This window comes from Thermobia domestica, chromosome 12 (assembly GCF_964235325.1).
Source record: "Thermobia domestica chromosome 12, izTheDome1.hap1.1, whole genome shotgun sequence".
In the NCBI taxonomy this organism is placed as follows: Eukaryota; Metazoa; Arthropoda; class Insecta; order Zygentoma; family Lepismatidae; genus Thermobia; species Thermobia domestica.
The window spans coordinates 32,425,667-32,446,336 of record NC_137465.1 but is presented as its reverse complement, the minus strand read 5'-3'; the positions used below and the strand labels follow the sequence as shown (position 1 = coordinate 32,446,336).

The following is a 20,670-nucleotide window of genomic DNA, read 5'->3' as shown; positions in this document are numbered from 1 at the left end:
ATCTTTCGCAACGAATATACGTATGTGTTCAGTTGAGGCCTCTATCTGTTCATCTAACTACATTAGGGTGACCAAATCGTCAACTAAAAAAAACGGGAAAACTTTTTACTTTTCGATAGGTTGCTCCTTTAAATATATATTTTTGCTTCTCCGTTCTCTCTCTCTCTGTATCTCTCACAAAAAAGGGCAAATTTACACTTTTTCGTTTTAAAACCTATTGAAACGGTTGTGGAATTAAATAATGACAAATAATTATCAGCAACTAACAAAAAATGAAATTTTGAAAACATTACTAAAAATATATGAAACATCTATCAATATCTGTCAATCAACAAAATCTGTCACCGGCAGAATTTATAACGAACTACTCTCAGCATCGGATTCCAACTGTTTCTTATTTTAAACATTATTTCACTTACAACTAGTTTTCTTCCTACTTTCACTTTTATAGTTCTTTGTTCCACTTTCGTAAATGACAGTATGTTACATCTTAGTCTAATCACGGAAACACTGTACTGCACTGATGACAGCGCCTCGGTCTTCCACCGCCCAAATCAGAGAGTAAAAACAGTTTGATTTTCATAAGACTTTCAGGTCCTTGCACTGTCGTCTGCGGAATGGGAGTCTTGCAGAGGGAGGCATAGGAGGGAAAACAGTCTAGCCACCATGTCCAATATCGCAAACGTCGTAATGACGTTGCTCAGTAGTTAGACATATTAGAATGTAATCAAATAGCTTATAAATTAATAATATTAATTAAGAAATTTTAGATTGGAAAGTTTTTTTTTTTTTTTACCCAATGTACATAAACACGGGACATTTTAGCGTCCCCGGGAAAAAATTGGGACATCGGGTAGGTAATGAAAAAACGGGACAATCCCGTTTTTACGGAACGGTTGGTCACCCTAAACTACATGCATACTCATTTAAAACTTCTAGCTGCACTTCCAAGAATTGCATCTGGCGAAAGTTCAGTTCTGAGAATTTTAGGCATCTTCTCACAGGGACATACTCTTACAACTTCTGGTTTCCCCATTGAATTCCATCTATGCTATGTGAGATATTGTCATGTCGCCCAACGCAAATCTTTTGGAGGACAATTAGGAAGTAATTAGTGAAAGAAGAATAATTCTTCAACAATTATTTCAGGTAGTGTGCCTAAACTTTACCTACACGATATATTCCTCGGAAAATTGATAATTTGCGAGACAATTTCCTTCCTCTCAAACCCCAAAGCAAAGATACTTTTCAGGGTATGCTGAGCACATCAAAGATCTCCAGAAAAATCTAACTTGTCAGAATTTTTTCGAAAGAGTTTTATTTTGCTGGGCTACATAAAATTTTTGCATAAAACTCTCGTCAAAATGTGCATATTCTTATGGAGTTGGAAATACTGATTATTGTTTCAATATGGCATACCAAGACCAACCTGGTACGATAGTTGTGTATGGTGCTTAACGCGAAAGCACTGAGAGTGCGAATGCATAAGTGCAAAGGAAGGAAGAAGGATTTTATATGGATATTTAGGAGTTGCTAAAGGTATGGCTTCTCCATTCTGGTAATCGTAAATTATTTATAAGCAATAGACTGTTACTTCAGTAGGACGAAAAGTGTTGAGTCTTGTATTTTGCATAATCAACATACCTTATACACGTAACTGTAATTGGTTAAATTTAGCATCCAACGTCAATATATTACCGGAGGAAACTATTTTAATAATATGGAATAAATTTTATGTTACCTTGTTTATAACAACACATCCTCAATAGTATTTTTTACGCTTTTCTGTGGTAATTTATATACGATTACATGATTTATCTCGTTCTGTCGACAACTAGATGATTTATACAGTTTTAGTTTCTTTTTTGTAAAAATTTACTTTCATAAAAAGTGCTTATGTTTAGTCCTTTACGTTTGTTAAGCCCATCTTGCACAAGTTTACAATCCGGATTCATAATGATAAATGCCACAAACTTACTTTGTTAAAAACAAGGTGCTATATCATTTTAGGCAATATACACAATTTAGTCTGGTGTTTTTTCGGTGCTGTTCCAGATTAGGTAAACATAGATTTCTAAAATTTACGGAAGAAATGTATTTTAGGCTTGTGTATAGCCCGCTCCCCCCAGTTCTTTGTCACCGGAACTGGAAGAGTCACTACTACTACTACCGAGAACAGATACCCAACCAACCCCTGCGGGGCTTTTAACCCGTTCCTACTACTATTGCTACTAACTACTACTACTACTTATACTAAAACTTGCTTACCACAAGATTTACATCTTAGATCTTTATAACATGCGATTCCGATTCATTATGAACTATTATGATTCGTAAAAAATCACTGGGGGGAGCGGACTATAGCCTACTCAATCCGTATTTATTTTATTTAAGAAAACAGCAAAAGTGCATCTTGGGCAGAACATTCATAGGAACCGATTCACAATAAAAGCAATACGAGAAATTCCACCCCATTAATTTTAACAAACTGGTTCTAAACGTAACTAACCCTAAGCTAATGTGACAAAATCACTTGTTTTGCTCAAAGTACACTCTTGCCAAAGAAACCAAACCAAATGTACTCAAAATATATCGGGGTCTTACATCACACATACATAGTGAGGTAGAAATACGAAATACAGAGTGTGCTCTTTAACACAGAGACCTACATACTACATAAGCAAGGCATGATAAAGTGCCATGTGAAGGCAGTATGCAAAGTGATCATGCGTAATCATAGAAGTATCGTAAAGGTGTGCCAGACGTAAGGCATACAGCCATTGACGACGCGCCTGCTCCCTACATACAACTACGTGGAGGCCTTCCTGACTCGGTTAGATATCATTTGTGCATTTAGTGGCTACAGCACAGGTTAGTTCATGTTCTTCACGTTGTTGTTTCTGCCATATGTGTACTTTTATTTATATTCATGACGAGTAGGCCCTCCTGAAGTGAATCTGCACCCAGTATTGCGACTCTTTCCGTAGAAACACATTCTAAAATAATAAGAGTGAAATTTCTGATAAAAGAAATAAATAATGAATGTTTATATAAACTGGTGCTGTACTTTTTTTTTCTTTCAAGTGGAAATGCACTTCGAGTACCTTATAAATTATTTTTTGTGGGAAGGAGGGAGTTGCATTCAGGGATCAGATCATTTTCGGAGGGTCCAACTGTTATGGATATAATTACAATATGCGAACACATGTCTTAAAACGACAGTGCAAGAAACAGCTACTGTACTAGGTAGCCACTAAAGAGCACGAATTGTATCTAATCCAACTAAGAGTAGGGCGCTTCTGGGCCCATACGGAGGTATTATCAAAGGAGCAGGCGCGTCAGCAAACGGTGGGTATATGCGTTAGCAAAGTTAGTGTTTTTCACGTTGCTAGTTGCTTTATCATTACGGATCATGACTTAACATACTGCATTGACACAGAAGTTCATGGCTTCCGTTTCCACTATTAGATGGTTAAAAGGATATATATTGGATTACATTCTTTAGCATTATTACAGGTGCCAGAGGTAAGATCTCTGTATATTTTGATTACCTACTTACAGGGTTGGCTGGTTTAAACCAAGGTTTAAACCAGCTGGTTTTTTCAAAAAAACCAACTGGTTTAAACCAAAAAACAAAAAAATGTTCGTAAAGGTGTAAGTGTTTGTAAAATCTTGATGAACACGCATTTGTGGGTTATCACGTTTCACTCTCGTGTATTATTCGTATTATATTCAGACCTAAATTCCCCATTAATTACTCAAAAAGATTATAATACAAAAGCAACTTTTTTTTTATGCGTTTATAAATGTTTATTTTGTGATTTTTTGTAGTTATTATTGTTATGTAATTGCAATCGAAGAAAAATTCTAAATATTGTTTCGTTTCAATGTTTACTATTGATAAAATACATCGAAAATGCCGTACTTTTTGTGTGTGTGTGTGGGGGGGGGGTCATACAGACCCCACGAGAGGCATTTAGTGAAATAAGTATCTTTGGTATCTATTTATGTATAAATGAGTCTGAGCCAAAGTGGACTCAAATAATTCGTATCTTTATTTACTTTTCTTATTGATATGCAGATTAAGTCGGTGTATTTCTTTAATTTGGACCAATAAAAGTCGTTGTTAACTAACTTGATCTAAATTAGTTCTTCTGTACTCCGTAGTACTTTAAAATGGGACTGACTTCATCGAGGGAGTCGAGGGACTCGAGGGAGTCGAGGGAGTAAAAATAATTACTAGAGGGAGTCGAGGGAGTAAAAATTTCACTCGAGGGAGTAAAAATATCCACTCTAGGGAGTCGAGGGAGTAAAAATTTTCACTCGTGGGAATAAAAATATTCACTCGAGGGAGTCCAGGGAGTAAAAATATTCACTCGAGGGAGTCGAGGGAGTAAAAATATACACTCGAGGGAGTCGAGCGAGTAAAAATATTCACTCGAGGGAGTCGAGGGAGTAAAAATATTAACTCGAGGGAATCGAGGGAGTAAAAATATTCACTCGAGGGAGTCGAGGGAGTAAAAATATTTACTCGAGGGAGTCGAGGGAGTAAAAATATTAACTCTAGGGAGTAAAAATATTCACTCTAGGGATTCGAAGGAGTAAAAATTTTCACTCGAGGGAGAAAAATATTCACTCGAGGGAGTCGAGGGAGTAAAAATATTCACTCGAAGGAGTCGAGGGAGTAAAAAAATTCATTCTAGGGAGTCGAGGGAGTAAAAATATTCACTCGAGGGAGGCGAGGCAGTAAAAATATTCACTCGAGGGAGACGAGGGAGTAAAAATGTTCAATCGAGGTAGTCGAGGGAGTAAAAATATTCACTCGAGGGAGTCGAGGGAGTAAAAATATTCACTCAAGGGAGTCGAGGGAATAAAAATATTCACTCGAGGGAGTCGAGGGAGTAAAAATTTTCACTCGAGGGAGACAAGGCAGTAAAAATATACACTCGAACGAGTCGAGGCAGTAAATAATATACATTCGAACGAGTCGAGGCAGTAAAAATATACACTCGAACGAGTAGAGGGAGTAAAAATATTCACTCGAGGGAGACGAGGGAGTAAAAATTTTCACTCGAGGGAGTCGAGGAAGTAAAAATATTCACTCGAGGGAGGCGATGCGGTAAAAATATACACTCGAACGAGTCGAGGCAGTAAAAAATATACAGTCGAACGAGTCGAGGGAGTAAAAATATACACTCGAACGAGTAAAGGGAGTAAAAATGTTCACTCGAGGGAGTCGAGGGAGTAAAAATATTCACTCGAGAGAGTGGAGGGAGTAAAAATATTCACTCAAGGGAATCGAGGGAATAAAAATATTCACTCGAGGGAGTCGAGGGAGTAAAAATATTCATTCTAGGGAGTCGAGGGAGTAAAAATATTCACTCGAGGAAGGCGAGGCAGTAAAAATATACACTCGAACGAGTCGAGGCAGTAAAAATATACACTCGAACGAGTCGAGGCAGTAAAAATATACACTCGAACGAGTCGAGGGAGTAATTCACTCGAGGGAGTCGAGGGAGTAAAAATATTCACTCTAGGGACTCCCTCGAGTGAATATTTTTACTCCCTCGACTCTCTCGAGTGAATATTTTTACTCCGTCGACTCCCTCGAGTGAATATTTTTACTCCCTCGACTCCGTCGAGTGAATATTTTTACTCCCTCGAGTGAATATTTTTACTTCCTCGACTCCCTCGAGTGAATATTTTTACTCCCTCGAGTGAAAATTTTTACTCCCTCGACTCCCTCGAGTGAATATTTTTACTCCCTCGAGTGAATATTTTTACTCCCTCGACTCCCTCGAGTGAATATTTTTACTCCCTAGAGTGTATATTTTTACTCCCTCGACTCTCTCGAGTGAATATTTTTACTCCCTCGAGTGAAAATTTTTTCTCCCTTGACTCCCTAGAGTGAAGATTTTTACTCCCTCGACTCCCTCGAGTGAATATTTTTACTCCCTCGAGTAAATATTTTTACTCCCTCGACTTCCTCGAGTGAATATTTTTACTCCCTCGAGTCCCTCGAGTGAATATTTTTACTCCCTCGAGTCCCTCGAGTGAATATTTTTACTCCCTCGAGTGAATATTTTTACTCCCTCGACTTCCTTGAGTGTATATTTTTACTGCCTCGACTTCCTCGAGTGAAAATTTTTTCTCCCTCGACTCCCTAGAGTGAATATTTTTACTCCCTCGAGTGAATATTTTTACTCCCTCGAGTGAATATTTTTACTCCCTCCACTCCCTCTAGTAATTATTTTTACTCCCTCGAGTCCCTCGACTCCCTCGACTCCCTCGATGAAGTCAGTCCCCTTTAAAATTGTTCATATGTAATTCTGTGTAATGGTTTCATATGTGCAACTGTTTATCTTTTTGTCCTTCTGAAATGACTCTTGACAGTTATATTAAGAAGCATGTAAAGATCAGTACAACGTATTTTTATCAGGATTCCTTCGTGGTGATTCGGCAGACGTATTGCATTTGTGGCCAATTAGTCCTGGTTCCGAGTTCAAATGGAGGACAATTTCTCTCGGATGTAACTCGAGAAGCGGTTTTTATTCCGCTTTAAGCTTATGTGACCCCTTCCAGCATAACCCGGTTGTTGCATAATAACATCAAGGCGAAACAAACTTATTTCTGTCCATATATGATATGAATATATAGAGCAAATTATTTAAACCATAAAAATCTGGTTTAAACCAAAAAAACCGGTTTTTTTGGTTTTTTTAATAAAAACCATGGTTTTTGCCAACCCTGCCTACTTATATATTCCTCTGTTGAAATAATATTATATATTTGTCGTGTAAATTTTACAAATCTGTGGTTGCCTATACTAAGACGACACCAAAAGAAGTCTTAATGACGTTTATTGAACTTGCGACTTTACATTCGTATAAAATGTATTACCGTAGTGTGTAGATGAATGTTTTTGAGGGTCGAAAATAATAATACTTAAGTTTTTGAAACTTAATTCCATTAGCGAGTTTTCACTTTGTAACTCTTAGGAGCAAGGTACAAAATAGGGATGTACCGATATATCGGCATCAGTAATATCGGCCACTTTTGGGAGTATAGGTATCGGCAAATAAACACCGATATTTATCGATACATTTTCCGAACTATTTTCAATTTGGGTAATATTAACAGTGACACTTATATTTCATCGATTTCTTTATGCATGTGTACGCCTTTGATTTGCACTACTCGTACTAAGCTGATATTTTTAGTCCCTCCATTCCAAAATACTGGTGAAGCAAAGCCAAAGGTCCTCAGTCAGGATAATGGGCTACCGAAGAAAATTTTCTAGGAAGGGCCCATTCTATGATTGCTATGTTACGTCTGGTATTTAATATACGTGGTTTGCTATATTACGTATACAGGGTGTCTATCGGTCATGAATGTCACGAAATCAGAAAACGATCATAAAAGTCACGAAATTTAGCTTTTGGGTCACGATTTTTTTTAACTGTGCAAATGTAAGTACAGATTAGAAAATTTTGTTCTATAAAACATCAAAATTCACCACCAAAAATTTCTATGGTCGGCTTTCGACGCTACCAAATCGCAAGCAAAGTACGTTTGTATCGCATGGATTAAAATTTGCTCTTGAGAATGTTAGGAAATTTTATGATTTGGCAAAAAAAAAAAAAAAAAAAGTCACGAAATTTCATTGCGGAATTTTAGTAGACACCCTGCGTATACAGTTTCGTGATCCAGGGGGAGGGACGGGCTTCACGTTGCCCTGTCCTTCGGGCGCCCATGGTGAAGATAGCAGACCCGTCATTTTGTATCCCAAACGAGACAGGTTTCGATTCAGAAGAAAGTGCTATGGAAGAAACTCCCAGGACGCTCACTTTGTCATTATTTTCTCCTACTTACTGATTAAAAACAATTAGCTCTAAAGTTAATAAGTAGTTTTATCGTTTAAAACTTCGCTTAAATAACCCTCTTGTTCTTTTTATGGTATACACAGCAACACCTGGTTCACCACGCATAATTTTTTAAGCAATAAAAATTTGTAACGATAGTATCCGTTTGCGTTATATTATGTAGGGGTGGCGATTAGAAGGGCAGGAGATGGCAGTCCCCCCCCCCACTTTTTTTGAAGTGACACCTTAATGTATATTGCTTTATTTAGGAATGTAAAGGTTGTGTATGTATTAATGGTTCATAGAAAAAAAATATGGTGCCATATATTTGCCGTGGTGTGAGTATGTATTGGTTATTTGTCTTTCCGTGGAGTTAAGAAAGCTACATGAATTGCTTTTTAATTGCCACGGAAAATGGTCCAAAAATTAACCTTTTAGAGCGCAATAATTCCAGCGTACTTTCATTTTTTCTTACAAGGGCTCCATATGTTAGTCAGCCGCTGTGAAGCTAATTGAGAGAACATTTCGCAAAACAAGAAAAGTCTTTCACAAGTTACTCTTTAATTGCACAAAATTTGACAGTTCCTAAAATGTCTTTTCTTCTTTCTAATAGTAAGGAATATTGATTAAAAAGAGAGTAATAAGAATTAACTTCTACCTTTTTAATTGTTTTGTCTACAGCATTTATGATATTCCACAGTTATAAATTGGCGGTGAAAGATTTTTTTTTTTTAACTAGCAGACACAATTATGCCATTTTCGCAGATGCAGCAAAGCCCTTTTCGTTGGCTTTTTTTTCTTTGAACAGAAAACAAGAAAAAACAGTTGAGAATCCTCAAAAAGCATTGCCAGAACGAAATTATAAAGATTTAATTTATTTGAAATTATATATTAAATGTATTTGATTAAATTCAATAGATACATTTACATATTTGGAATCTGCGTATTAGGGGATCTATTGAATTAGCTATATTGAGCTGTCACTTTTTTATATATACTGAAAATGCAGATATAACCAGTGGTCACTGGATACTATTTGTTAACAAAATATTCACCATCCTCTTAGGTATTGATCAGCACCAATACCATCTCTATGACTTAAGATTGCCGAGATATGGCTCCTTAAATCTCCCGAAAACGAAACTTTTTTGCCAATATCTTGGGAACGGTAACTCATTGAGAGATGATATTGGTGTTGATCAATACTTAAGAGGATGGTGAACATTTTGGTACCAAATAGTGACCGGTGGCCCCTGGCCAAATCACACAGTTTTCCAGACAGAATTTTAAGATCTTCATGAGCAAGGAATCAAATCTCTTTTTAGATCTTCGTTGTTTAAGAGTACAAAGGGCTAGTTGCGTTGCTCTTGTCAATTTACTTAATAAAATATGAAGTACGATATACGGTATTTTAACTGAAAAAATAGTATCCTATTAATTATACAACATTTCGTCAAACAAAATATTAGAAACAATCAGGAAAACAAACATTGATGTACAAATATTCAGATCATGTCTTGCTCCCCCTCCCAATTTCAACTTTCAATCGCCGCCACTGTATGTATGTAATAGAGACTAGTAAATGCAATGTAATTATAAAAGTACATTATCACTCGAAATATCAATCACTAACTCTTAGAATTAACTTTACATTATATAAGTTATTATATTTGCTGTTTTTTTAGTTCATTTTATGTGAGCTGGATTAAATTTAGAGGAAATATTTTTGTGTGTGGAACCTAATATGAAATTCTACTTTTTATCTTTCTATGTCAAATTTTGGCCTTATAATATACGCTATTACAATGTTGATCATTTCATTATTCTGAAAATTTCTGAGAATGTATAAGAAATGTGTCCAAAAGTATCGGCCTCTTCAGTATCGGTATCGGTGAAAAAGTGGTATTGGTACATCCCTAGTACAAAAACGGCGAATCGACATGGCTCACCATTGTTTCTTTCCCAGTAGCAGTGTTGCCGGATCTCACTCACCCTACGCATCCGAACAGAAAATGCCTCGTCAGCCCGAAGTTGACAATTTTGAGCACACACACAAGGATGAATATTGAAAGGGAAAACGATCTTGGACCATCCATAGTCTCATTGCGGTACAGTGTTTGCAACTCGAGGATCAGTTGGGACAAGGTTCCAGAGCACAGTTCCGCCTCGTAGAGGCCAAGTTAGTTGAATTACGACAAAGTAAACTATTTCAAACTATTAATTAACCAAAATATTACTTGAATAAAAGGATTTCTTCCAATAATCAAAATTATAAAATAACAATGTGGGCAGAGCACACTAAAGGTCTGCACGGACTCGGGCCGTAAATTTTTAAATATGCAACCATATTTCTCGAGCTTATTCGGTCCTAACTTTGTAAATATATTGTACAACGATATTTATCAGACCATTCTTCCAGGAGACCTTTTAAAGCACATCTAAATTTGTAACTTGAGACGGCCACACTAAAAATCTGATTAACATGGTGCAATTGAGAGTAAAGTTAACTGTGTAGTGGAGAGAAAAACTAAAAGTAACAGAAATAAATATGCTTAGCTTATCTGTGAGTGAAAGTTTGAGCAGCCATTGTGTGGATTCTGTTCTTTTTATTCACAGTAAGTGACAATGACTGCTTTGACTACTATCTGAGTGAGTCCAGTACACATTCATTTGCATAAAAATTTGTAGATATTTTGTTTCAAATATTTAAAGTATTCATGTTTCTATTTCATGAAAATGTATATAAATGAAATGAAATGAAATATTTAGTTTAACGTCCTACGATTATGCACCGAGTCTAGGGAGACAGAAATTATAAAAACGACAATTTTCTTTAGGATATTCGTATAGTTAGTAAGTGTAAACGATAACCTTTATTTCGTTATTCTCTGTGAATCATGTAAGCTTTTAAAGCGCAAAACTAAACCTGTAATTGTTGTAAACAAAAATACAATTTTGTGTTAATTATTAAGTTTCTATAATTCGGGCACATTTGATTATCACACAAGCTCGGGCCTAAAGGCTAAAACATATTTCACACTCGGGTTGGGCCTTACGCTATTAATTCACAGGCCGGGCCTGACCTAAAAATTCCGGCCCATGCAGATCTCTGCCCCACACCTCCTAAACGTATAGAATGATGCAATTACAAGAAATCCTTCAATTTAAGTGGAATTTTGGTTAATTAATAATTTCAAATAATTTATTTTGTCGTAATAATTCACCCAACTTGCCTTAAGAAACAAAACTAACCAGCAACATCAATAACATCAGGCAATATAAAACAACATAGCCTACCCATTACGAACAAATGAATTTCAAAGAACACTATACTGTATGCCACAAAACATTTTGTAAATCCACCAAATCCAAACAAACACAAAAGAATCAAGAAATAGAACACTAAAAGAAACTATAAAATATGCACAGAACACCCATATATTGCAATATATAAATACTTCGACAGATTCACACAATACAAACACACATTACGTCTACCGCCAATGAACAATTCAGCATCGACCCCGAAGACGAAAACAAAACTCGAATAAAATAAAAAAGCAAACTTAAAATAAAATTTATGCACGTAAAATCAAAGAAATAACAAGAAAATCTTCATTTATCTAAAATTATAATTAATTGAAACATTAAGATTATGTTATGTATAAAACAACAGACCTCATTTGAGTAGTGTGGATGAAAGCAAACATGGTAGTGGACTGTTCAAAGATTGAAGTTTAGTGTTGTTGGTTTCGGTAATGATATATTTCAACAAGAAATAAGTCCAGAAACTGGAAGCAAAGAATAAGGAACCGAAACAATGTACGTAAAATTTATTTCATAGGTGTTATAAAGCGGTACCTGTGTTCTAGAACCCAGGTTGGTGTTGACCCACTTTTACAAGGTTCCCATCGTCTGATGTTGACAAATTACAGGTAGATCGTTTTCAAGTTTAACTTCGAGCCGACCGAATATGTTAATATTTCCCGGATACTGCTGATAACCGGTGCGTACTACCATGTGACTTTTCACAAACGATACTACAGTTGCTGTTATAGTCTCGTCGTCAGTGGCTGTTCTTGGACATCCATTGCGTGGCTTGTCCGCGACAGAACCTGTTGCACGAAATTTGTCCAATAACTTGGAAAATGCCATACGTGAAATGTCATTTCTCTCAGGATGGCGGGCATTGAAGTCAGCAGCAATCACTCCAGTACTTCGTCCACCACTCAACACAATTTCAATGCATTCTACCTGATAAGTACATTGTTGATCACCTGCAACGATAAAGAAAATTGATCACCTCCTTTCAATTTTTAATTTTAACAGGTCAAAAATCCTACACAAATAAAGATATCGCAAAACACATTGCACAGGTGTATTCCTCAGAAAAAGGCAGAGTAAAATGGTATGCCACATAACCCTCTTCCCATTTGAAAGACGTAATCTAAACCCAAGATGGCCACCGTTGTCGCCATAGCTCCTATAAATTGCGCCCCCACCTATAAACAACCAATACCAAACGACATTATGATTCCTCACACTGTTCGACTTTTATAGAGGTGTATCCATACTTTTGCCTCACCCTGTACAGTAACGTCTCAAAATCTCCCAAGCGCTATCACTACTCCAACTAATAATATAATTTAGGTTACTGCGTCGAAAAGGAGGAAGTACTCATCCCATTCACTTAGGGGTACTATTGCTAGATAATACTTTATAAATTGTTTCGACTACGTAATTTGTACTGTCAACAGGAGTGAGGTAGAACTAAAGAGCTTAAATATATATATATATATATATATATATATATATATATATATATATATATATATATATATATATATATATATATATATATATATATATATATATATTTCAATGGAAAGTAGAATAATTCTTTCCAGTTCTTAGAATGTCATTACCAATTTTCAAGTGAATAAACAAATATCTATCAAGGCCAACTCTCCCACTTTCTTTATTCCACCATTTCATTAATTTCTTATCTTCACCGTCTCCTTTAGCCTCACCGGCATAACTGTCGGACGAAAAGCTCAAAAACTTCATTTTCCAGAACGGAACCTTAAAATAATAGCAATCAAATAAACGCAGATTCAGTTTCTTTTACTCTAATAAAGAAACTGAGTTCTTGAAATAAAATAGCCAATTATTTTACCTAAGTTAACGAATCCACTACAGCACTACGAAACTTATTTCTGTGATCACATCAACGCTGGTCACATGGCCGTGCTCACCATCACCAACTATGTCTCCATGAGAAATTGAAAAACATCTGGAATAGAAAAGAAAATTTAGGTTACCTGTAGTCCTCTTTGTGATAGTTAGCTGTGCCGAAAGTAATGAATGAGATTTATAATCAGCCTAACCGTCCTGAAGCCACACCTTACAATTAACAAATGTAAAATATAAAAACAATAATATAACAAGTGAAAAAACATTAAAAATAAAAAGAAATTGATCTTATATACAGTATGAATTACTCATAGATTCCCTGATTCATACTTTTTCCTTCCTTTTTCCCTTATTTTTCGTTTTAATATACATTGTTTATTTTATCGTAGTACATTTATTTTCCTCTCATATTCCAACAGTAAAAGAACACAAGTATAGCAGATACATAAAATAAACAAATCAATATATAATATCAATCATTGATCCAATAAAATATCATAAAACAACAACAAATTTAAACAAAACCAATTAATCTTCAATTAACTATAATCTAAGTGTGTATTTAATATCTCTAAGGGTGACTTTAACACATAATTAACAGTTCTTTTCAGAAGGAATTTAGGGATTGCAAACTTACGAAATACTGATGACCAGGGCCCGGATTTTGTTGACAAGTCAACTTTTTTCTGTTACGCATAAGACAAGACAAATTCTGATAAAAACGTTATCCATCAACTCTAGGTTCAAAAAATATATATTTTTAGGGTCAACTTTTGGTCACTTTTTGCCGTTTTGAAATTTCAGGCCATTTTTTTTAATATTTTAACACGTTCGCTGCTGAGAACGCGCTGGCGGGAAAGTGAATCAGCTGCAGGGAGAAGCGCCGAGAGGCGTCCGGCGCATATGCCAAATTCAGTACTGGACGCCGATGGGCATCCTCAGCAGCGAACGTGTTAAGGTAACTTTTAGGTCACTTATGGTATTTTTATTCTTTTTCTTCTACATAAGGAAATCTTAAAATGAAGATTGTTTACGGATGTGAAAAAGACGAAGTTAAATAATCTCTTTTCATGCTTCCTGACTATTGGGGTGGAAAAATTGCATTCTTAACAAGCTAATGAAAACTAAGCTGTAGCTGGTTGACGAAAGGTGGAGATTGGTAGCCGAAGGGTTAGTTTTGAGTTGTTGACCACAAAGGATGTGATCACATGAATAACTAAAAATGCATTAGAAGGCGTACAAGGATTTTAAATAGGGTTTTTATCTATTATTCTCATGTAGTCTATACTTGCGAACTTTTATTGTTTAAGAGTGCTTTCTAGTTTCAACTCGGGAGTGAATTGACGCTTTCAATACTTACAATGCCGTACAATAGACTGATCAATAGAAATAAATGATCAATGGACTGCAACTAAGGGAAACAATACTTTTTGAATATGAGTGACAAACGTTAATTAAAATCCAATAGATATTTAAAAAATGTCAATGTTTTACGAAATAAACATTTAAGAAAACGCAAGTTTTAAGGTCAATTTTTGTTACTTTTAGGGGCATTTTACAGGAATTTTAGTGTCATTTTATAGGTCACTTTCTAGAAAATTTTAGGTCAACAAGATCCGGGCCCTGCTGATGACATAGTGATATCCCATCTAGATCTAATAATTATTTAAACTATTAGTTGTGTATATTTGTGTCCTGAAATGATTTCAAATAGTCAACAAGTATACATGATTAGTACAACGTTGCTTCTATCAGGTTGCTAAGTCGATAGACTCGCTGCTTTTGTAATCAAGCGGTTCCGGATTTGAGTCCAGGTGGAGGACACTTTCTCTCTGCTGCAAACCGAGTAGTGGCTCGGGGTCCACTTTAAAGTATACATCCTGTCCTGCACCTTCATAACCCGCTGTTTCGTAAGGACGTTAAGGCCAAACGAACTTGTTTCTGTCCATATATAACCAAAATAAGTAAAGCAAATCTAAACCAAAGTAAAAACTATTTTTTTAAACATGCTTTTTGCCAGCCCTGTATAATTCATTAACTAATCGCAGTTATTTTTAGAAATTTATTCAATGGAATATTGATGAGGAAGGGACCAAATAGGCAGTATCTGATTCGCTTCTCGATTTAATTCTTCATAAAGTGTGGCCCCCGAAGAAGTTTGCAGTTCGAGAAAAGTGAAATATTAGCAGAAAATAAAATATTTGTGCACAAGGTACTGAAGGAACTTTTTTATTTCTATTATTATACATAATTTGCGTAAACAATATGAAAACTTTAACGTAAACTGCTACCTTGTTTTACTTGCTTTGTCTTTCAGATTGAAATCCGTGCAGTATGGAACCCGACGTGAAAGATTCTCCAGAAGGTGAGTCACAAGGAAGTAGTAATGGTGTCGACTATTACACTTCTGGGTGGGATTCCGAAGATAAAGTAGAATTTGTACCATCCGCTGTAAGTTGGTTAAACAGTGGTGCAGAAAGCGCGGAAACTAGTAGTGGTTATGAAACGGCCGAAGTATCAGATGTAAGTCCTAATATGAATGGAAGTTTTCGACTTCCGAGGGGAATTTTTATCAATGAAAATGTAGAACTGTTAACCTCTGCGTTGAGTCATTTAGGAAATAAGTATGTTACAGATATGTCAAATGCGTTCAAAAGTACTATTAGATTGCCAGAAAGTGGCTGGGAAACAGGAAGTGATGAAGAGTTTCCGAAAAGTTATACGGGATTAACTGTTAATTCTGCGAAAAAAGAAAATCAGTTGTCATATGATAATGATTTAGTTATTGATGAATGGAGTAATAACTATGTTGAAGAAAATCATAATGTAGAGAAAGAAGTGATAGAAAATATGAAGAAGTTAAGTACAGATGATAATGCGTCTAGAATTTCAACAAACGCACCGTTACAAACTACCCAATCAACTGATGATGATGATAGTGTTTTTTCGTTGGATTCGTCTCAAGGAAGTGACAGAGTTCGCGTGGAAATTCCTGATGGCATCTGGAAAGATACAATTGATCAAGAAGAGCAAATAGAGGAGGCCGTGCAAAAGAAAATGGAAGCTGATAATAGCACAAACTCTTTTGTTGACATCACAAATAGTGAGACGGAGACGTCCGAGTCTTTTAAAATAGATACCTGGACGACAGATGGAGGTAAGTCTTGAGTATTTAAATTATTATTACAATTTGTAAAGCACCCGAACGGAAAAATATGTTAATCTTGTTATACAGGGTGTCCCAAAAGTAATGGCAAAAAATGAAACCACAGATTCCTGGCACCAAAATAAGAAAAAGAGTTTATATGACATATAGTCCGGAAGTGAACAGGGGCTGAGCTAGACAGCTTCGAATGTTGGGGAAAAGGAACTTCACACCTACCAGCGAAATTATGATAGGAGCTAGGAAGGGGGTTCAAAAGGACATAAAAATTATATCGGCTTGACATGTTAAACGCATGTTACATAACTTCGTCAGAAATTCTCCACACGTCATTTAGGAACCCACCTAATGTCTGTACGACAGGGGTAATGAAACGGTGCAGTAAAGATGGAAACCATACAGAAAAAAAGTTATCCATGGCACGATTGTACGCTCATGTACAATGGGAGTCAAAGCAAAGCCCACTTAGCATGGTTTCATAATCTCAGGGGGCAATGGAAAGTGGTATACCAGATAGAAACTTGCAGAGGGGGGGTAGAAATAAGAACAAGTGTAACTAGTCGTGTGATGTAACGAAATAACAGGCAGAATACACAACGCCGTACTGTGTTTGTAACATAGTATCTTCTACAGAGCAGCACTAGAAACTACTAGGTCATACATGCTAACAATCAACATACCTACAGAAGATGTTTGAAGTGCTGTCCTCCCACATCTATGCAACGTGCTAATAGAAAGTTTCGAATGCATTCCATCACTCGCGATGTGTTACGTAACTATTCACACGCATCTTCAATGCGGTTTTGTAAGTCGGCAAGTTTCTTTCCCTACGTATGAAGTTACTTTCCTCCAGATTCGAAGCTGTCTAGCTCCGCCCCAGGCCACTTCCGGACTATATCTTATATATATGTATTTTTCTTACTTTGATGCCAGGAATTTGTGATTTCATTATTCGCCATTACTTTTGGGACACCCTGTATACCTTTCAGCAACGACTTGTCACCTTCATCAGTACAATCCTTCAAAAAAGTATATGTTACTTGTAGAATCACATTATCGGTAACACTCTTGCATTGTAGAAATATAAATAAATAAATAACTGAGCTATCTGCTAATTAACTATATGTCTTCTTTATTTCAAAAGTAAGACTTCTGAGCCTGAGTTTCTTTCGTTCTAAATATGAGTTGTTTACCCTTTACTTGTATTGAAATCAAGGATGAAATGCCAATGTATTCAATATTTATGCCAAACAACGTCAAAGCTTTTGGCTCTGAAAAGCGGTTATTGATTGCACGTACTACCATATTTCTTCTGATGATCAAATAGGTCTTCTACTTCCAACAATATTATATTGACTGATTTTTTTTAAAAAAAACTTACTCTTCAGGCTTCATTTATACTAATTAGTAAAGAACATTTTATTTGACTCTTTTCTTTTACAAAATTATGCATCCCGTTATTAATAAAAATAAAATTCTCATATGCAAACATACATTCATCAAAAACTGACATTTTCCATTAGTATTTAAATACCATCTTTTCAAATACAGGGTGGCCCAAAAGTAGGTATACACCCCTGCATTGATCCAGTATAACATTCTAGCTTATAGTTTTATTTGCTTGGGCTGTTCCAAGCTTAAGATGTAAGAAAAAAGATATTAAGAAGAAATAATAAAGAAACTTAGTCTACCTGATGGATAACAATAAGAAGGGGTATAAAAAGCAATGAGTTAATCAGTACGGGATTGTATACCTACTTTTGGGCCACCCTGTATAAATCTATATGCCGAAGGAAGTTTTTACAACTAAAACTAACGGAGCATTGATCTTGGTTGTAGTTTGACTAAAGGTTCTTGTAAATTTCGGGGTTGTGTGGCATAGATATTAAATATGTTAGTATCTCATCCCGAGTGTGAACGTAGATAAAGGGTAAGCAACACATCTAAATCGAAGAAATCTCAGAACATTGGTTCATTAGCTCTTCACGTGTTAAAGTAAAGAAGATATACATAGTTAATAAGATACTCAGTTAAATTTATTTTCTACAGCACAGAAACGTCATCGATAATGTAATTCTACAAGCAATGTGACATTCCTTAACTCCCACAGATGAAGGCGACAAGTTGTCATTGAAACGTAAATCAAGATTACCCTTTACCGTTCGGGTACTTCGGTAATTACAAACTTCATTCTCGATATACATTTTATTAGCTTATTAAGTAATTTCTAGAGTAATTAGTTAAATTAGTGAAGTTAAAGGTTGTGGGTCTTGAACAACTCTGCAATTTGAAGAGAGATGAAAGGAATTGTCAGCTGTTTAAAGAAATCGTACTGTGTTAGAAGTTTTGGAGCGGTTGAAGAAGCAAAGTCTGTATTAAAATAGTCATTCCATGTCAAATCACTTAAAGGGAGTTGCACGACCATCAAGTATTTTTTTTTCTTTTTATTATTCATCAAATGTTACCTTACTGTTGATCTGCTCAAAAATATTTTTGTTCACGTGCCGCCATCTTGGTTTTAGATTCATTTCTCTTTACTTTGGCATGCGACAACAAGGGTTTTCAATGGTGTAGAAAACACGCTGCTGCATGTTTACTATGAGAGATAAAAAACTGTGGATTCTACTATCTTAAAACAGATTTCCAGGCCTTTCAAGAAATGTATACAGCTGTAGAATAATACCGTGAGAAACTAAATTTTAAAGATCTCAAATGTAGTCATTGGAGTTACAATTTTAAAAAAATAAAACATAATTTCAGGGCCTTGAAGCCTTTTCTGCTTTTTTTCTCCGAAAATCTAAAAGTTTGGAAACTTAAATAATTTCTCATAATGGGAACAAGTAAAAAGTGTGAAAGTTTGGGCCTAGTTATTCCTACTAGTGCTGAATAGAAACTATGGATTTTATTCTGTGGTTCAGACTGGTGCAATTTTTCCAGGGTTTCAAATAGCTATAAAAAATAAGAAGTATAAATTAAAAATGAAAGGCGTAATGTAACCCATATCATTATTTCATACATAAATAAGTTTGTGAGGGTTAAAACACACTTAAGTTATTAGTCAAAGACTTCCTTTGTAATTTATGTAAAAAATCAGTATATGTAATTTCCTCTCTTGCAGAAGGAACAGAGTTGTAAGGATGAGGTTGCTTTGATATGCACTAGGCCCAGATATGCTTATGAAAGTTCCTAGAATTTATTAAAAACCGAAACGATAGAAGTTGTAGTCAGCTAACCAGTCTGTTCATTGCAAAAGGTTCCTTTGTCACGTCTTCGTAAACTACCTCCTTTATGGCATTATGGCCCCAGATATTGTTACATACAAATCATCTAAACCAGCTTAACGTAGACCTACTATAAAATGTTTTAACTATGCCTAATTGCATGACTTATCCAGAGGTATATAGAAACACTTTGTGAAAATTACTTCCAATATATTTTAAAAGAAAACCAGAGATTCACAATAGTAATCAGTATAGATCCAAACCAGCTGTTACATTTCACGTAACCAGCACATGTAAAGACTATTACAAATTAAACATGAACGAAACATAGTACAGTGTTCTTTCTTCTTTTCATGGGAGCATAATGGCTCAGTGGTAGAGTGGATATTTTAGTGCGAGGGAACCCTGGTACAATTCCAGTCCATACGAGTTTGCGGTGAACACCATCCGTGCCCATAGGTTTTCTCGTAGTTCTTCCGTTTCTTCCCACTCCTCCTCCCACCGATTCTATCATAATCATCCCGTATCATTAATTATGTGTATACTTTAGTGTAAGGGTATAATTGTGAGTCATTATTTTTTTAAATATATATATATATATATATATATATATATATATATATTTCTCATCATAATCCCTACATTGTCATTAACACGTATTTACCAAAGCACTGTTACTACCCAACCTCCTTTCGCAAATAACATTCTATATCGATCTCTCCCTGTTTGCGCGCCTCTTCGACCTATGTTATAATCGGCTTCTTTGTCGAGCGTTCGTGTCACTTCGGACCTCATCGACATTCGTCCTTCCCCATTCGGCTTTCATTCAACCTCGCCACTCGTATACTTTAATTCTGAGCTCGAAACTGTAAGCACAAAGCTTCTTATCTATACAACAAGCTTCTTTTTTTTGTATAGGTAAACTTCAACATAGTGCACTTATCTTGACTCTTTGGACATGATGCATATAGAATCCTCTATATACAGAAACATCCATACAGGATTCTCGACTCTTTGTACACGATCTCTTTCCCGTAGATTCAAGATACCAGAACCGGAACATTTCTATAATTTGACCTTGAAATTAGTAATTTTTCACACCTAGATTTTCGGAGAAAAAATTATGGCAGAAAGAGCTTCCAGTCTCAGTTATATTTAATCATTTCTGAAAACCCTTGTAACCATAGTCCTTCTCAGCAAAACATATCCTGTTGTTTCAAGCCTTTTTGAA

At 35.7% G+C, this 20,670-nt stretch overlaps 1 protein-coding gene across 3 annotated transcripts in view; it reads left to right on the top strand.

The window, feature by feature from the left end:
• The first annotated feature begins 1,384 nt into the window (after positions 1 to 1,384).
• Positions 1,385 to 20,670, top strand: part of LOC145666405 (uncharacterized) — an 86,789-nt gene continuing 67,503 nt past the window's right edge. For 2 of the 3 annotated variants that reach the window (XM_081733616.1, XM_081733615.1), the window contains exons 1-2: positions 1,385 to 1,539; positions 15,373 to 16,212. In XM_081733616.1, the coding sequence (XP_081589742.1) occupies positions 15,390 to 16,212 (823 nt within the window). In that variant the 5' untranslated portion in view covers positions 1,385 to 1,539; positions 15,373 to 15,389. The remainder of the gene's footprint in view (positions 1,540 to 15,372; positions 16,213 to 20,670) is intronic. The other variant, XM_081733617.1, reaches the window with a different exon arrangement.